General features: G+C 41.4%; 2 protein-coding genes across 5 annotated transcripts in view; one reads left to right on the top strand and one right to left on the bottom strand.

The window, feature by feature from the left end:
- LOC127450469 (nitric oxide synthase-interacting protein-like) overlaps positions 1-7,704 on the top strand; it is an 11,443-nt gene extending 3,739 nt beyond the window's left edge. For 2 of the 3 annotated variants that reach the window (XM_051714597.1, XM_051714596.1), the window contains exons 6-10: positions 6,099-6,238; positions 6,464-6,580; positions 7,027-7,097; positions 7,228-7,336; positions 7,430-7,704. In XM_051714597.1, coding sequence (XP_051570557.1) covers positions 6,099-6,238; positions 6,464-6,580; positions 7,027-7,097; positions 7,228-7,336; positions 7,430-7,501 — 509 coding nt within the window. In that variant the 3' untranslated portion in view covers positions 7,502-7,704. Of the gene's footprint in view, positions 1-6,098; positions 6,239-6,463; positions 6,581-7,026; positions 7,098-7,195; positions 7,337-7,429 lie in introns of those variants that run through there. The other variant, XM_051714598.1, reaches the window with a different exon arrangement.
- A 35-nt stretch (positions 7,705-7,739) lies between these two features.
- LOC127450467 (reticulocalbin-1-like) lies at positions 7,740-12,487 on the bottom strand. Of its 2 annotated transcripts, none has more exons than XM_051714594.1 (8): positions 12,105-12,209; positions 11,473-11,694; positions 11,180-11,373; positions 10,729-10,907; positions 9,466-9,526; positions 9,267-9,358; positions 9,065-9,172; positions 7,740-7,903 (listed from the first exon to the last, which is right to left on the bottom strand). In XM_051714594.1, exons 2-8 carry the CDS (start codon positions 11,685-11,687, stop codon positions 7,796-7,798), a joined length of 957 nt encoding a protein of 318 aa, XP_051570554.1. In that variant the 5' UTR covers positions 11,688-11,694; positions 12,105-12,209; the 3' UTR covers positions 7,740-7,795. The 2 variants fall into 2 exon arrangements, with proteins under 2 accessions (XP_051570554.1, XP_051570555.1); XM_051714595.1 differs by lacking the exon at positions 7,740-7,903 and adding an exon at positions 7,923-8,876 and having other exon boundaries at positions 12,105-12,487.
- Between the last annotated feature and the right edge of the window lie 6,792 nt (positions 12,488-19,279).

Here is a 19,279-nt window from a genome sequence, read left to right as displayed (position 1 = left end):
CAAAGAGCTGATCAGACAGTCTGAACTGGTGGGTGTGCTCAACGAATGCATGTAGCGCCCGCACAGGGCATAACAAATGCATGGATTGTTGCCACATAAACTGAGCATTGATGGAGTGAGTTCTGCAAGATTGCTCTTGAAGAAATATTAGAATTTCATGTATGAGGCAGTTTACTTTGCCATGTGAAAGACACCAATCAATGAACACATTCCATTTTAGCGTGTAGAAGTGTCTCGTGGACGGTGCTCTGGCCTGTAAAATGGTGTTCATGACTGAATGCGTCAGTTCTGGTGTGTTTAGCGTGCTCTGTTCAAAGGCCACACATGTAGGCTTTGCAACTCTGGCTGGGGATTCCAAACCGTGCTTTGTGTCTGAGAGAGAAGATCTTTCTTCAGTGGTATTTCCCATGGAGGCCCATCCAGTTTCCCATGGAGGCCCATCCATCTGGACCATCTCCAGAAACCAGGACTGATTGGGCCATTTCGGCACAATTAACAGAACTGTTTCTATGTCCACTCAGACTTTGCTGATGACAGAATGAAGGAGGCACACTGGGGGAAGCGCATACTTGCGTTTCGCCAGCCATAAGTGGGCCAGAGCAACATGTCGATATATATATATGCCACTACTGTTGTGTTGTCGTAACGAATCAGAATGTGGTGATTCACAATATCAGAATAAAAAAAGCTCTCAAAGCTAGAAAGACAGCCTGTAGCTCTAGGCGGTTGACATGTCACTGCTGTTTTGCACTTGTTTCCATGTGTCGAAAGTCAGGTGTCTATTACACACTGTGCCCCAACCTGTGTTGGATGCATTTGTGGTCAGCACTTTCTTTCTGAAACTTGACCCAACATAATACCGTGTTGGTAGAAGAATAGCGCTGTCCATGGTGCTAGATCAGCCAGACAGTGGCGTGTTATTGCGATTACACATGAAAATGAAATGACTTCAGTGGTAATGTTTTTTCAGTTTGAACTGAAACAGACACCGAAGAATAGTCTGTACACGCTCGTTCATGAGGTGTGCATGCATGAACTCCTAAAAAGGAGATTTACTGGCTGGGGAAAAGTGTGCTTTTCACCCAGTTGACATTAGACCAGATTTCCCATATGGCAAAGCAGCAAGTCTCTGTGTTCGCTCAGTAGTACCTCTGATTGGCTAGTAATAACCAATCGCTGAGGTAATTCAAAACACACACACACAACGATAATTTTCAATGGGGCGAGCACCACATCGATACATTTCTTGAACGTGCGGGGAGCCAGAGACAGACTGAAATGAAGGACTTTAAATTGATACGCAGTTCCCTCAAACGCGAATCTAAAAAGCCACCTGTAATGCAGTGCAATTGGTACATGAAGTACGCGTCTTTCAGATCTATTGATGCAAATCAGTCCCGAGGACGGATGTGCAATAAGATCCGTTTCTGAGTTAACATTTTGAATGGGCGCGTCACGAGCACGCGATTCAAGCGTCTCGGAACTAGAATGGGCCAAAGCCCGCCGTCCTTCTCCAGAATGAAGAAATAACGGCTGTAAATCTCGCTGTGTGTGTCGCAGTCTATGCACGCAACACCAGCATATCGTGTGGTCGGATCACAGATTGTGCTCGATCGTTGTAAACACCAGCTCTGACACATATTTGCGCTGCGGGACAGCAGGCTTATTAATTCATATGAAACAACCTCTATCGCATTCTTTGTGAGAAGATTGTGTACTCACCATTGGGAAGTGGTTGCGCATAATGTGAGGCTTTGAAGAGAGAAAGCTCTTTATTGAAAAGGTGTGAGCATCTCGTGCATGTGCAACGAGCACTGTAATCTTTTTGCAATCTTTGTAATCCATTACAAGCTATAATGTGCCGCCCACCATTGGGAAGCGGTTGTGCTAAATATTTGGATGAGGGAAAGTCCTTTATTGAAAAAATGTGACGTCTCGTGCGAGCGCTGTACTCTTTTTACAATCTTTGTATGTTCATACATGATATAATGCATCGCTCACGGGAAGCAGTTGTGCATAATGTGCAAACTTGCGCTGAGGTGGCTGACTTTGTTTGGGCCACGGCTTGCATGGCTTTACTAGCAGCTCGGCAGCGAAATTTGGCGGTGCTGAGGCAGCTGATGTGGGGTTTTTAGCCGGGCACTGGACCGAGACAGAGCAGGAGCGAGCCGGTTATGAAGTACTGCTCCGTTTTGGCATAAAATGTGTCATAGCCTGTGAGTGTTGCTGAGTCGTGACGTAACGCTCAGCAATTCTATTCACAGAGCCTCCGAAAAGGCTGGCTGGAGACACCGGAGCATCAAATAGAGTGGCTTTTCCTGCGTCACGCATTTCCATGAGGGTCAGCCAGGTTTCTCATTGACTTGCCAATGGCTTGTGAGGTGACTTTTGTGGCTTGCAGCGCTAAGTCAGTAGCGGTGCGGAGCTCTTTGAACTTCTCTGGATCGTAGCCTTGCTCATCCATTTGTTTGAGGAGCTTAGCTTGGAAAACTTGGAGCACTGTCATCGCGTGGAGTGCTGAAACAGTATGGTCCGCCGCTGAGTGTGCTCTTCCAGCCAGTGCAGATGTTAGTCGGCACGGCTTAGAAAGATGAATGGGGTGTGAATTCCACACCCTGCTACTCGCCGGGCAGAGATGTGCCGCTACCGCCTCTTTCAGGGGGGGTGGTTGGGCATAACTGTTTTCTTTCCCGTTATCTACATTAGAGAGGATGTAATCGCTTCGCCGGTGAGCTAAATAGGGCGCGCACCAGGATTTTGACAGTTCGTTATGAACTTCAGGGAAGAACGGGGCAGATCTACGGGACGTGGTCGCTTGACGGCGTCTGGACTGCAGGAACCATTCATCAAGGCGAGATTGTGTAGGTTCCTCTGAAGGAGACCACTCTATATTGAGCTCTTCGACCACCCTTGAAAGGACTTGAAGCATCTCCTTGTCAGTGGCACGTACACGCTCCTTGCTCTCGCTGGGGGAAGGGGTTGTAGCGTCATCCACTGACCACTCGCCTGATGCAGCAAGAGACATAGCATCGTCATCATCCCCAGCGTCAGAACCGCCGAACGAGACAAGGCCGTGCGGGGCATGCGCCAGTACGAGGACCACCTCAAATTCATTCTGCTCGACCTCGTGGCCCCGCCGTGCCTTCTCGTGTGATCCCTTGGGTGGAAGGGCGTGGGAGGCTGAATAGTCCCTCAGAACGAAGGCGATTCACGAGCGAAGCATCTTGAGACTCATGCCCTCACAGTGAGGGCAGTCTGTCTCCATGAGAGCTGACTCTGCGTGGGCGCGGCCCAGACAGTGAATGCAGCTCTCATGCTGATCTGACGGCGGGATGTGCCTCTCGCACAAGGAACATTTACGGAACATGTAAGCAACTCTTATATATATATATATATATATATATATATATACACTATATTGCCAAAAGTATTCGCTCATCTGCCTTTAGACGCATATGAACTTAAGTGACATCCCATTCCTAATCCATAGGGTTTAATATGACGTCGGCCCACCCTTTGCAGCTATAACAGCTTCAACTCTTCTGGGAAGGCTTTCCACAAGGTTTAGGAGTGTGTTTATGGGAATGTTTGACCATTCTTCCAGAAGCGCATTTGTGAGGTCAGACACTGATGTTGGACGAGAAGGCCTGGCTCGCAGTCTTCGCTCTAATTCATCCCAAAGGTGCTCTATCGGGTTGAGGTTAGGACTCTGTGCAGGCCAGTCAAGTTCTTCCACACCAAACTCGCTCATCCATGTCTTTATGGACCTTGCTTTGTGCACTGGTGCGCAGTCATGTTGGAACAGGAAGGGGCCATCCCCAAACTGTTCCCACAAAGTTGGGAGCATGGAATTGTCCAAAATCTCTTGGTATGCTGAAGCATTCAGAAAACAACCCCACACCATAATCCCCCCTCCACCAAACTTCACAGTTGGCACAATGCAGTCAGACAAGTACCGTTCTCCTGGCAACCGCCAAACCCAGACTCGTCCATCAGATTGCCAGATGGAGAAGCGTGATTCGTCACTCCAGAGAACATGTCTCCACTGCTCTTGAATCCAGTGGCGGCGTGCTTTACACCATTGCATCCGACGCTTTGCATTGCACTTGGTGATGTATGGCTTGGATGCAGCTGCTCGGCCATGGAAACCCATTCCATGAAGCTCTCTACGCACTGTTCTTGAGCTAATCTGAAGGCCACATGAACTTTGGAGGTCTGTAGCGATTGACTCTGCAGAAAGTTGGCGACCTCTGCGCACTATGCGCCTCAGCATCCGCTGACCCCGCTCTGTCATTTTACGTGGCCTACCACTTCATGGCTGAGTTGCTGTCATTCCCAATCGCTTCCACTTTGTTATAATACCACTGACAGTTGACTGTGGAATATTTATTAGCGAGGAAATTTCACGACTGGACTTGTTGCACAGGTGGCATCCTATCACAGTACCACGCTGGAATTCACTGAGCTCCTGAGAGCGGCCCATTCTTTCACAAATGTTTGTAGAAGCAGTTTGCATGCCTAGGTGCTTCATTTTATAGACCTGTGGCCATGGAAGTGATTGGAACACCTGAATTCAATTATTTGGATGGGTGAGCGAATACTTTTGGCAATATAGTGTATATATAGTACAGTTGTGCTCAAAAGTTTGCATACCCTGGCAGAAATTGTGAAATTTTGGCATTGATCAGATAATATGACTGATCATGCAAAAAAACTATATGAAGCCATTTATTATCACATAGATGTTTGGCTCCTTTTTAAATCATAATGATAACAGAAATCACCCAAATGGCCCTGATCAAAAGTTTACATACCCTTGAATGTTTGGCCTTGTTACAGACACACAAGGTGACACACACAGGTTTAAATGGCAATAAAAGGTTAATTTCCCACATCTGTGGCTTTTTAAATTGCAATTAGTGTCTGTGTATAAATAGTCAATGAGTTTGTTAGCTCTCACGTGGATGCACTGAGCAGGCTAGATACTTAGCCATGGGGAGCAGAAAAGAACTGTCAAAAGACCTGCGTAACAAGGTAATGGAACTTTATAAAGATGGAAAAGGATATAAAAAGATATCCAAAGCCTTGAAAATGCCAGTCAGTACTGTTCAATCACTTATTAAGAAGTGGAAAATTTGGGGATTTCTTTATACCAAGCCAAGGTCAGGTAGACCAAGAAAGATTTCAGCCAAAACTGCCAGAAGAATTGTTCGGGATACAAAGAAAAACCCACAGGTAACCTCAGGACAAATACAGGCTGCTCTGGAAAAAGACGGTGTGGTTGTTTCAAGGAGCAGTTTTTTTTTTGCATGATCAGTCATATTTTCAAAATCATTGCCAAAATTTCACAATTTCTGCCAGGGTATGCAAACTTTTGAGCACAACTGTATGTGTGTATATATATATATATATATATATATGTATGTGTGTGTGTGTGTGTGTGTGTGTGTGTGTACTTGCTTATAAGGATACACAACTCCTGCTGAAGCGCTACAGAGAATCAGGATGCTGAAGTGGCCCGTTCACCAGCGAAGTGTCAAGCGGCAAGGCGGAGTGATGTTCCCCGGAACACTGCAGGGGAGCGGAGAGTCTTGTTGCCGTGAAGATCCCGCCCGCTGACTCGTGTTGTTGACGGCGAAGCAGTAAAGGGCTTCTCGAGGAGAGATTAATCGCTGTCTTGAAGGAAGAAAATTTTCGCACCTGCTTTTATAGCTTTTAACAGCTTGCCTAAAAGGGTGGGGCTCAAACACCATAGCTAATATTAGAATATTGCCGTTATTGTAGAGAGGTTTCAGCTAGGTCGTGTGGAAGGACACTCCCCATATGCATTAGCAAACGAAAGGTCAAGTGTACTGAGTTGTAAGGGAACTTTGTTTGTGTTCCGCAGAAGAAAAAGTCATACGACTTTGAGACTGAATTAGGGTGAGCAAATGATGAGAGAATTATCTAATACTGGCAGATGAGAACTCAATAAATTTTAAACCAAATCACAATAATGTGACATTATGGACATGATTCATGACTTATACTGGGAATGTATTGTAATGAATGCCCATGGTTAAGTGTATTACCTGATGTCTTTGTTTGTAAACTTAAAGACGATGGAACCCCAAAGAGCTCAGCCAGTTCCTTCACTTCTGAGGCTTCAGCGGGGGAGTCCAGTTCTTCTTCATCACTGCCCAGCTTCTGGATCCCCAGCCTCACACCAGAGGCCAAGCCCACCTTGCTTAAAAAACCTGTAAGTCTCTTATTTATCCCACTTCCCTCTCTCTCTGCCAGCCACATGTCCCTAAAATGTGGCTCTTTTGTAGTCTCTCGTCACTCATAGAAGAGTATTACACAATAGATTTTGCTTACTCTGAAATCAGTTTTCACACTACTGCCAAGTGTTCTTTTGGTCGGTCATAATGCCCTTGATAGGTTTGTTTGTCCAACTGTTTGTCCTCCTCTTCTGTTTTCTCAGTCAAAGACAGTGTTATGCCCCATGTCAGGGCGTCCTTTGAAGATGAGTGATTTGATTTCTGTGCACTTCACTCCTCTGGACCCCAGTCTGGACAGAGTAGCCCTCCTCACACGGCAGGTAAGTAGTGGACCAAGTCCTCGGCCACCTTTACTTTCTGATCTTTTGACTTCTACGTTGTTTTCATAACCTGCACTCCCCATTTAGAAATAACAGGGATACAAACTACTCACCTTTTGGCTAAAGTCAAATTTTTTTAAGATAATTTGCACAATTTGTTTAGGGAAAATGTTCTTTAAGCTTAAAAACTTTAAAAAAAAAAAAAGCTTTAAATATAAAAAACAAAACAACTAAATAATACAACCCTGGAACACATGCTATGACTTGCTCACCTTTTTCACTTCTCAAGACATGAGTTTGCATTTCTGATATAAGGAAATATAATACTGCATAAGGCCAAGTTTTATTGAGATTATTTTTCACCTTTGTAATCAATGTCATCAATGAGCAACTAAATGCAATGTTGTTTTTTGAATTGTTCATAAAGTATTTGATGTTGTTTTCAGGACAGATATGTGTGTGCAGTAACCAAAGACACTCTTGGGAACTCTGTGCCCTGTGCGGTTCTCAGGCCCTCGTGAGTTTGACTTTTTTTACACCGCCTTTTCAACAAGAATTAATTTTACAACTTACTCGTAGTGACATTATACTCATAGTCCTTCCTCTCACTTTTAGTTTTGTTTGTTTCTTACTGTCATTCCCTCAAGTGGAGCGGTAGTCACTATGGAATGTGTAGAGAAGCTCATAAGAAAAGACATGACTGATCCAGTGACAGGAGACAAACTGAAAGAGAAGGACATCATACCATTTCAAAGGGTACGTAAAAGAGAAAGAGTGCTATCACAATATTCTACAAATATATGAAGTCATAATAAAATGGTTAAATATAAATAACTCTCTTTATGCCAGGGTGGGACTGGCTTTGCAGGCTCAGGTGTGGATCTCAAAGCTAAAGAGGCCAGACCCGTCATGCAAGCATAAAGGAGAGGATTGCAGAAAGGAATGGACATCGCTCGGACCCTGTAAATATATTGACATTAATTCTGTTGGGCTTTTAGTCACTCTTTTGGCGAAAGGAAACTGAATGAATCTTGAAGTTATTTAGGTTTTTCTTGCCCCTAAAAATACTGTCATGTTTACATATTAATACACAGATGTTATCTTTTTTTTGTTGTTGTTTTTTTTTTTTTTTTTTTAATAAAGCAGTCAATATACACACTTCAAGAATAATTTGTCTTTTTAATATTTTTGTGAGATTTTGTGACTATTATGGTGTTAAAGCTCATCATGATCTGCCACTACCATGGTCCCAAAGTCAGTTATGGTGCTGACCTTAATGAAATCCATTTTATCCATGATCTCACTGATAGAGAGACGGCCATCCTGAGAATGATAGCAAGGACACAGACACAGTTTAGGAAATGCAGAGAGCAATGGTTGATTTAGTTTTCAATGAGATAGTGATGGTTGAGAATAGGTTTTAAGTAGGCATTTTGCTTAAAATGTGATTTGAAAAGTTTGTAATTCTAACTTATCTTAAAAAAAGAGATGCATTAGTCATTGAAATGAAATCCCACTCCAAAATTAATTAAAAAAACCAACATGGCTTTATTTAGAATTCACAGAGAGAAAAATGTTCCACCAATACAGTGTCAATCACTTCTGTCTCCTTTTTTCTCCCAGCTTACCCTGGCTTAATTTCTCCTTTGTCCCCATCTATGCTTATAATCATAAGCGTGGTACATTAAATGAGAAATCACAGACCACTGGTGTAATATCAAGTTGTTTGTAACAGTCAAAACAGGCCTGTTACAGTAACTCTATCTGCAACTGGCCCTGTAGTCAGTGCGGTATTCCTGAGCATCTCTGAGCTCTAACAAGTGAAGACTATGTCTATTGCCTCATGCAACTTGAGTGAGGTGGAGTGTCTATTCACACGGAATCTGAGTGTTCTTGATTCTTACGTATTTTGTTTGTTTCCCCTGGAAACTGCAATGGATGAAATGTCTGACAATAAATTAAATTATATGTCTCGGTAAGATTCTTACCTTCATGCACCCAGAAACCCAAATCCTGTAACCGTAAAGCCTTACCCCTGACCTTTGACTTTGGAAATGTAAACCTACCCAACAGGTTAAGGAGAATTTACTGTAATTTTCTTATTAAATGTCCTCCTCAATATCTCACAAACACCAAAAATGTATTCCCTGCCTTTTCGTCCCATAAACCCATACAGTATATGATTGCATTAAAGCTCATCATGTCTTTTGGTGAGATCCTCTCCGTAATTTGTCACCTGGCTCCCAACAAACATGTTCCAGTTTGCCAGAATCTCCTTCTTGGTGATTTTGTCGTCCTGGTTAGTCAATTACACAAAGCAGTTGCAAGTCCATTGTGATTCATTGGAAGTGAATTAAAGGGAAGAGGACAGACAGAGAAAAATTAAGATTGATGCAGTTAACTAAAATTAATTATCATTTATGAATGCTTGTAAATTAATGTGAATGACAGCACCCAAGCACAGCTACAGTGAATGTCACTTACGTTATCTTGATCAGTTTCATGAATGAGATGCCTGGCCTCATTATCAGCTTGGTCAACCTCTCCTGGGAGAATCCACTGAGCTACTTCACTGGCATCAATGAAACCGTCCTATCAAAATTTTAAAACAAAACATGAACCATAAAATAATGGCAGAAGGGGATTGCATTTCTCTCCCATTGCTTGATTTGTTCCTGTTGCATACCTTGTTAATGTCTCTGATCTCTGAAAAGTGTTTCTTTTCCGTTGTGACCCAGTCTGGTTCACTCTCTCCATCTTCAGGGGTGAACATGTCCCCTAGGGGTAGAAGGAACAGAAGCAAAAATTGATCAATTATGTGACCATGAAGTATCAGTTCTGATTAAGTTTTCTTTCCCTCCCAGGAAGAGAGTGTAGACACTTACCAATGTATTCCTGCAGATTAATTTGACCATCACCATCCTTGTCAATGTCCTCAATTGTTTCCTTTAAAAATGAAGCAAAAAGCAGAGAAGGGTTTTAATATACAGTCATCAGAGTTTACAGTGATCTATTCTATGAAAATGATCTTTCCATCCTATAAAATTGTCTGCCTGACTGCTGTTGATTGGACAAAGGGAAAACTCATGCCATTGGTTGAGCTAATGTTGCTATGTCAGGCTGGTCGGGATGCTCAAACAACCAGAGTAATGTTTCGATAGCGCCACAGAGCCATAGTGTTTGTTTTTTGGGGTAATCAACTTTCAAATGGCTCTGCATATTAAGCTGGGAAGTATTTTAAAAGGATAATTCACCCAAAATGAAAATTCTTAATTTTTAATTTTCTCACCATCATGCCATCCCAGATGTGTCTTAATTTTGTTTTGCTGAACACAAACAAAGATTTTTAGAAGAATATTTCAGCTCTGTTGGTCCATTCAGTGCACATGAATGGTGACCAGAACTGTGAAGCTCCAAAAACCACATAAAGGCAGCATTAAAGTAATCCATATGACTCCAGTGGCTAAATCCATATCTTCAGAAGTGATGTGATAGGTTTGGGTGTGAAACAGATCAATATTTAAGTACTTTTTTTTTTTTTTTACTATAAATCTACTTTTAAACAGCCCTCCTATGCATGTTCAGGAGAGTTCTTCTGTTTTTTTTTTTTTTTTTTTTTTTTGCGATTCACATTCTTCGTGCAAGTCACCACCTACTGGGAAGGGAGAAGAAAGAAAAAAGGGAGGAATAAAGCAAAGGAAAAGAATAAATAAATCATATTTTCACAACAGCCCATTAGGAGGCAAAAAAAGAACTCTTGTGAACGTGCTTAGGAGGGCTGTTGAAAAGTAGATTTATAGTAAAAAGAAAACGGACTTAAATATTCATCTTTTTTTAAATTTTTCTAATGATATATTGATCTATTATATTGCTTCTGAAGACATGGATTAAACCACTGGAGGTGTATGGATTACTTTTATGCTGCCTTTGTGTGCTTTTTGGAGCTTCAAACTTCTGTCCACCATTCACTTGCATTGAATGGACCAACAGAACAAATATTCTTCTATAAATCTTTGTTTGTGTTCTGCAGAAGAAAGTAAGTCATAAACATCTTAGATTTTCATTTTTGGGTTACACACTTCAGCTTTAAACCTGTCCCTCTCTCTTATCTTTCTATGATTATATTTATCCCCCCATCACCACCTTACCTGTATGACAATGCCTTTCATATGGTCGAACTCCTCTGGATGGAGGAAGGCTGTAAACTCTTCCCTTGTAGCAATACCATCCCCGTCCCGGTCTGCTGACTTAAACCGCCTCTCATCTCTAGTGAGCATGGCTTTGTAACTCACTTTATCATCAACATCAACATCATCAAACTCTTCAGCTGGAATTCAGAAACAAGTCACTGATTAATGTTTTTTTTAGTTCTGCAGTATGTGTTGGAGTTTAAGGGCTAAAATTATTAATAATGTTTTCTATTTTTATTGGTTGTTTCATATTGTACCTGAAATTCTGATTTATCTGTATGTACTTTTTGCACAGATGGTGGCACTGTTATTGTGAACAAAAAAGATATACAACCCCAGAACAGCTGTCTCCTATTAACCATAAAATAATTAGGTACCATGCCCAAATTCAAATGCATGCCTCAATTACCTATGTAATAACCATAGGTAGTGTTCTTGTACTCGGTCCATGCAATCTTCCCATCCTTGTTCTGGTCGTATTCTTTCCAGTGCTTGTCCACATTTTCCTCGATGTACTTCCTCTGCCTGTGTTTAATCCAGTTCTGTAGCTCTGCGTGGCTGATGAAGCCATCCTTATCTGTGTCTATCCGATCAACAATCTTTCTGCATGGAGAATACACAAACAACAGAAAAGCTAAACCACAGAGTTTAAGAGATGTGATATGATTATTTCTCTCAGCATTCTGGCTTTTTTATTTTTACCCAAGTCTCTCTTTGCTCTCCTCTGGGCTTAGCTGGTCAAAGGTCTTGGCTTCCTCTTTGCCCAGGAAGGCCTCGTGGTCATACTGGTAACCATGGGCATCATCGTGAACATGGTCACTGAGGTCAGGCTGCCGATGCACACGCTTCTCCTGTGCGGGCACAGCAAATGTGACCCTGACAAGCAGGGCAAGCATCCCCAAAAAGAGCAGCTGCATGTTTTCTCTTGTGTGTGTGTGATAGAGTGTGTGTGTGAGAGAGAGAGACATATTAGAGAAATTCTAGACTCAGTGTTTGATATTAAAGATTAACCTGGAAAGTATGCTGCAACCTAACACAAAAATTAATTGTGATTGACAATGAAAAATACATATTTTTCAATAGTCTCATTCAAATTTAAATAAAATGTAAGAGAATAGACATTTTCATTAATAATTATTCATCTCTAAAAAATAAGCATCAAATACTGTATCTAAAAGCATGTGATTTACAGCAGGCAATAATAACTATTGAATGCATGCCTCCAACTTTCCCAATTGATTAACAGTTCACATTTATAACAATATAATGTGCAGTTTAAGTTCTGGTGCAAATATTTCAAATCTTAAACTGTAAACAAAAAAAAAAATGCTTACCAAGCCCGCAGTGATTTCTGTTTGAATACACCCGTTTATCCTAAATTGAGCAGTACGCGTTGGCACTGTTCTTCTTTAAAGTGCACGCAAAAGTGGGCGGAGGGATCAGCGTTACATGCGCTCAAAAATGTTATACTGACATGGAAAGCAGCCAATCACACAACGAAGCTGGGCGGAACCGGGCAAAATTCTCAAATCTACTGGCTATGAAACGCCACGTTGACACGCGAACGCGCAACGACCAGCCAGGCGCCTCTTGGCAAACTTGGAAAACGTTTTGACAATATTAATCTTTGACAGAAATGTTACGTAGAATATGCATGGACTGATACATTTATTATACTAAGTCATGTCTGCATGTCAAATTAAACTTAATCTAACATGAATGCTGAGTTTTATGTAGCCTTTTAAGAGTTTCTTATTTTGGGCAATGGTCATTTAAATGACTTCATATAAATTAATATAAATAAAAATATTCATATTATTTTAAAATGGGCATTTGAATGAAGGCATTCAGAAGTGATCATCCCTGTGCTCTATTCCCTTCGAGACTTTACCATCCACTGTGAGAGCTTTGGGAAGCTAAAAATGTGTGGGACTCAAAAATAGGGTCATTCTCTTTTTAAGTTATTTTTATTGGAAATGTTTTATTAGTAATCTATTTGAAGCGAGTTAACAGCATGACCAACGCCGTTGAAAAGAGTTGCGACACTATCTGAACACGCCACCACGCGGTCACGTGGTTCACGTAGCTCTCAATAGTTCCAAACAAATCCGCGCTGTCAAAATGTTTGAATGGGTTTAAGCGGGACAGACAGCATCAGCGACTATATTTGTAGCAATTTTCGTTAAATATTAACGTATAATGTGCAATGATTACTACATTGACTTCATTTATAGTAGCATGTTTTCTGGGGAGCGATGGAGAGGCAGCATCAATCAGTTTTTCTGTGTTTAATTTTGGAGGGAAGGGGGATTGCTCCCATAACGTAAATACATGTATGTATTAATATTTTTCTCGTGTTTTCTCGTGTTTCTGTGGTCATAATTACTCACATCCTAATGTTATCTTATGTAAAGACATTCACATAAGCATGCACATCGAGTGATTATCAATGAATGCAAGCAACTGCTCAATTTAACCCAAAAAAGAAGTTTGGTCAATAGTGCAAAATAAACAAGGCAACCAAATGCATTCAACAAAACATTTTATTATATAATATATCCAGGGAGAGGGTACATACGTTTTTCCTTGAATGGGCAGTCTTCATAGAAACTTATTCGACCTATATATATGGTGCAATGCTCAAATATTTAGTAGTTCGTAAATTGTGACTTAGTGCCCATTTATGCCACAACTAGGCTAAGTTTTAACTTTTCTGCTGGTGCAACAGGCCCTGGGTCTTAAGTCAAGTCAAGCCTGTTGCTGCTGGAGAGAACTGGGAGTAGTAAAGAAAGATGAAACTGTGTTAAGGTTAATACATTGAAGGACATAGATTAAATACACATCGAAAGCCAATGTTTCCCAAAGCTTTTAATGAGGTAGAGATTACAAAAGTGAGAGTACACACCTACAGTTAGGTCCATATGTATTTGGACATTGGCATGATTTCTGTCCAGTACATTGAATCTGAAATAATATAATGACTATGGACATCAAGTGCAAACTCTCAGCTTAAACTTGTGGGTATTTTCAGATGCATCAAGTGAACCATGTAGTAATTATAGCCATTTGACAGACTGACAATTTTAGAGGACCAAAAGTTATTGCACACATTCCTATAAACCTAAATAAAATGATCATATTTAGTACTTGGTTGCAGATTATTTTAATTTGATGACCAAAAATACCCTCATACTAGAGCTGGAAGTCTGCATTTTAAACTCCTAATCATCATTTAATTTCAAATCCAATGTGCTGAAGGACAGAGCCAAAATAACCAAAAATTGTGTCTTTGTCCAAATACATTGACCAATCTGTATAAATCCCAAACCAACCTTACAACTGTAGGCTAGCCCAACACCTAAACTTCTTCCTACAATTACAAGGGTTCGGACATTGTGGACATGGGGTGTGATCCTCACCATCAGGAATCAGGGGTTAATCCCTGGCAACATTTCAGCAGTTCCCTCTACTCGTGACCACTGCTAGGCAACACCATGCGGATGTGCCTGGTGACAAGCAATCTACCTAATAACAAAAGTAACAACACAGAAACAATTCATTATCAGGGTGCAAACTCATCAGGGGTCTGGGGGCATGCCCCCGGGAAGAAACTTTTTTAAATATCAGCTTTAAAATGTTTTACAGACAAATTTAACATGAGGATATAGGGAAAAACTCACCCTAGAATTAGGCAGGGAGGGGTTAACTGGCACCACTTATCTGGAAACTGAAGTAGTATTCATAACATCTAACTTTTATAGATCAATCTGCCTTGCTTTGGAGAAATTAACCTATGTGGTCAGAGGGAAATTAAATAAATTCAGTCAAATATGGGACACTTTTATGCAATTCTTGGAGGTGATTAGGCTGAAAATAATGAGTGAAATTGATAAATAAAACAACAGCACCTATTAAAAAAATACTTTACCTCTTACTATTATATATTATTATTTATTTATTTATTTCCCCCTGAATGTTCAATGTTGAGGGTGGGGTGGGGGAGAGGAGTGTTTATAAATGTTATTGTATGTATGACTATGTTCTATTTGCACTCCACTACTCTTACAATATACAATTTTGGTATTTCTGTGTAGCCTAAGCATATAAACAGCTGCCAGTTTATTAGGTACACCAAGCTAAAGCTAATAGAGTCTAACATTCCTGAAATAAATCCTACCTGCAGTTAGAATCTAAATAGCTACTGTCTAACGATAAACATTAACTAGAGCTGGCTTCATAAAATACCATAATTGACTAGATTCATGAGGAGTCAGCTAATGCGTTAATGTAAAAAAAAACAAAAAAAAAAACAAAAAAAAAATGCAGTCATTTCATCAAGTTACTGACGAGTTTGCTTGAGAAACACTGAAATAAATGGGGTTCAGTGCTGGAACTATTCAGTGTTTGGAACTATGGGGTGCCCCACGACACGCGTCACTTACGCATTCTCCAGTTACAACAGAAGTCTATGGCAGTGTCGCAACTCTCTGTTTCAACGGCGCTGAGCATGACTATCATGATTGTTGTCTCTTCAAAGTGCCCTTCAGAGGGTGATTTATCCCGTTTGGAACGCAGGTCAGATTTCAGCAGAATGGACCTTGTTCACAGCAGTGCCATACAGTATTTGATTCTTGACAGAAATGAAAACGAGGCTGTGAGGCATAGATTTGCTCCGTCTCTTCAATGAGTTACATTTGTTTACACTTTAAAGTGTTTTGAATCATTCCATGAACCGATTAAGAAACGGTAGATAAAAAAAACTACAGAAAACATGAGTTGTGCAAAGTTAGATGTGATTTAGGAGATTTTTACAGTGCATTCCATTGAAGAGACTGTAAGCCTATTACTAACAGCCTCGTTTTTATACCTGTCAAAACTCAAATATGGTACTGCTGTGAACCAGGTCTATGGCAATTAAGTACTTTGGCTGATATGACGATGGTTTCAGCTACCAATAAGAGTATAAAACTCTCCGCTCCATTTAAAACATGTACCATTACACAGATTTTCAGCACAGAAAATGTGAAAAAAGTCAGAAGATTCCACCTGGGCCTGCACACTACTTTTCACCATGATTGTTATCCAGAAAAGTAATTTGTTTGTGGTCGGTTGGAATTCAACAATAACACATTATTGAAAAATACAAAAGGATATCCCAACAAAACAAATGAAAAAGAGTAACTGGCAAGAATAAACTGCTACAGTGTGTACACAAATCATCTGCCAGCGGGAGGTCGTTAATCACTTAACCGTTGGGACTCCCTGCTGAGTTAATGGCTTCAAAAACTGAAAAAGCACATCAGGCTTACTTGAAAAAATTGTTCTGTCGCTGTCAAGACGTCAAGCTGATCTGAACATTTTCATCGCACTCAGCTGCATATCATCATAAACGCTGATTGTAATTCAAAGTTTTTCTGTCACCAAGTGTTTTTTCTGTCCTTTTCTCCTACACTAAAATGACTAAAGAAATCAGAAAGTGGAGGCATTACAGTTTGTTTTAATTAAACATAATTATTTTACTCACTTGATTGCTGCATATGGATATACGTGTTCTACGGCAAGCCTCCAGGTGATAAATACACAATCACACACTTTCACAAGGTAAAATTACTTCATGAATTGCTTCCTAAATCACACTATTACAATGACAAAAATCAGAGTTCATGGCAAATTTACCGCAAACTTGCCGATAATTTGCTACTCATTATTTTCACATGCAAAGCTTGTGATTTACCACAAATGTTTGACAGAAGTTTGCAGCTCTTCACCGGTAGTGGTGAACCTGCAGGAAACCTTTGGCAAAAATGTATAATTTGCCGCAATATTGCCACAAAGCTCCTTTGCATGTGAAAATAATCAGTGGCGAAACTGCAGCAAGTTTGCAGCAAATTTGCCATGAACTCTCGATTTTTGTAAGGGTGTTTATGCTCACGCGGTACTCCTGTTGTTACTTCGGCAAGCTCCACATGACAGGGAATCAGAGAGAGAGAGAGAGAGAGAAAATTGCAGTGAGTTGGTATGTTTGTTACCACTCCACCATTTTGTATCTGCAAGTTTATCATACCTCTGACTGAAGAGAGCAAGATCTCAGCAAAAAAGTCTGCATGTGTGACATTCTCAGCCAAAATCAAGTTGTTTGGAGTCAGTTAGTGTGGCGCCAGGTAACCTAATAACTTGATAAAGAGACACTGAAATATTTGCACCTATTGGTGCATCAGTTTTTCCATCATCTATCAGCGCTTCTATTGTTTTGTTATTTTTGTTTGTTTGTCATGTGTTTAGTAATCTTTTTTCAGTCAGTTTCACCAGAGACGAACTGCTGAACATTCGACAGCATATACCAGTCAATCTTTTACCGGATTTTGAATATTCAGACGTTTTGTTTGACATTTTAGTCGGAGGCGCAGCTGTGTTGTTTAAACGCGCTATGAGACGCAGGCGAGGGAGACGAGCCGGTGCGCTAGTCAAGCTCCATCGGTGGGGCTTGCGAACAACACTGCCGAGCATTCATCTTGCGAATCTCCACTCTCTCCTAAGAAAACGGACGAACTACATCTCCTCACCCGCACAAACAAGGACTTTTCAACCTCTGCTGCCTTGTGCTTCACAGAAACCTGGCTGAGTGAAGCCATTCCGGACAGCGCGTTACATCTGCCGGGCTTTCAGCTGTTCAGAGTGGATTGCATTGCGGAGTTAACTGGGAAAACGAGAGGCGGTGGAACATGCTTTTACATCAATGAAAGTTGGTGTACAGATGTAACAACGTTAAGGAGGATGTGCTGTCCTAATTTGGAAGTGCTCTTTATTAACTGTAAGCCTTTCTACTTGCCACAGGAGTTTTCCTCGTTTATTTTGGTGAGTGTGTATATCGTGCCAAACGCGTGTTTGAACACAGTGCTGCAACAGCTGGCTGATCAAATCACAGACATGGAACAACAATACCCGTACTAAGTTATTATTATTCTTGGGGATTTTAACAAAGCAAATCTCACACGTGAACTGCCCAAATACAAACAGCACATCACATGCCCCACCAGAGATAGGAACATACTGGATCATTGTTACAGAACAATAAAGGATGCATATCACTCTGTCCCTAGAGCAACGCTGGGACTCTCTGATCACTGTCTGGTTCATCTTCTTCCAACCTACAGACAGAAATTAAAATCTGCTAAGCCTGTATTAAGGACTGTTAAGAGATGGACCAACGAAGCAGAGCTGGAACTACAAATCTGCTTTGACTGCACTGATTGGAGTGTTTTTGAGGCTGCAGACACCAATCTGGACGAGCTCACAGATGCTGTTACATCATATATCAGTTTCTGTGAGGATATGTGCATTCCTACTAGGATTTATTTAACATTTAACAACGACAAACCATGGTTTACAGTAGAACGTCAGGCCAAAGAGGATGCTTACAGAGTTGGGGATAAAGTCTTGTACAATCCAGCCAGGAACACACTGAATAAGGGAATCAGAGTGGCTAAAAGAAGATACTCTGAGAAGCTGAAAAACAAGTTTTCAGCTAACGACCCTGCATCAGTGTGGGGTGGCATGAAACAACTTACGAATTACAGGACTCCAACCCCCAACCCTGTAGGGAACCAACAACTGGCTGACGACCTGAATGTGTTCTACTGCAGATTTGAAAGGCCCAATCTCACACCCCACACCTGCTCTGACCTTCACTTCACACAAACACCAACATCTCCTGCATCCCCCCTCCTCCCCCCTCCCGCTACTCAACCTGCACTTAAAATCCTTTTTGTGGACTTCAGTTCGGCTTTCAACACCATCATCCCAGCTATTCTCCGGACAAAATTACACCAACTCTCTGTTCCCACGTCTATCTGTCAGTGGATTACCAGCTTTCTGACAGACAGGCAGCAGCTTGTGATACAGGGGAAATTCACTTCCAGCACCTGTACAATCAGCACTGTGCCCCCCAGGGATGTGTGCTCTCCCCACTACTCTTCTCCCTTTACACCAATGACTGCATTGCCAAGGACCCCTCTGTCAAGCTCCTGAAGTTTGCAGATGACACCACTGTCATTGGCCTCATCCGAGATGACGATGAGTCTGCATACAGAAGGGAGGTTAAACAGCTGGCTGTCTGGTGCAGTCAAAACAACCTGGAGCTGAACACGCTCAAAACAGTGGAGATGATTGTGGACTTTAGGAGGAACACCCCAACACTGACCCCCCTCACCATTCTAAACAGCACTGTGGCAGCAGTGGAGTCATTCAGGTTCATGGGCACTACCATCTCACAGGACCTGAAGTGGGAGACCCACACTGACTCCATTGCGAAAAAGGCCCAGCAGAGGTTGTACTTCCTTCACCAGTTGAGGAAGTTCAACCTGCCACAGGCGCTGCTGATACAGTTCTACTCAGCGTTCATTGAGTCTGTCTTCTGGACTTCAATAACTGTCTGGTTTGGTTCAGCTACGAAATCAGACATCAGAAGACTACAAAGGACAGTTCGGACTGCTGAGAGGATTATTGGTTG

The sequence above is a fragment of the Myxocyprinus asiaticus genome, chromosome 13, assembly GCF_019703515.2.
Source record: "Myxocyprinus asiaticus isolate MX2 ecotype Aquarium Trade chromosome 13, UBuf_Myxa_2, whole genome shotgun sequence".
Lineage (NCBI taxonomy): Eukaryota > Metazoa > Chordata > Actinopteri > Cypriniformes > Catostomidae > Myxocyprinus > Myxocyprinus asiaticus.
The sequence above is the reverse complement of the archived record's forward strand: the minus strand, read 5'-3'. Positions and strand labels throughout refer to the sequence as shown.

Excerpts from the sequence above, each read along its gene's own strand:
- LOC127450467 (XM_051714595.1), bottom strand. The coding sequence starts at position 11,687 with ATGCAGCTGCTCTTTTTGGGGATGCTTGCCCTGCTTGTCAGGGTCACA. Across the intron at positions 10,908-11,179 it reads TACCTATGGTTATTACATAG|CTGAAGAGTTTGATGATGTT; the intron begins GTAATTGAGGCA and ends TCTGAATTCCAG. Across the intron at positions 9,359-9,465 it reads TAATCTGCAGGAATACATTG|GGGACATGTTCACCCCTGAA; the intron begins GTAAGTGTCTAC and ends TTCTACCCCTAG.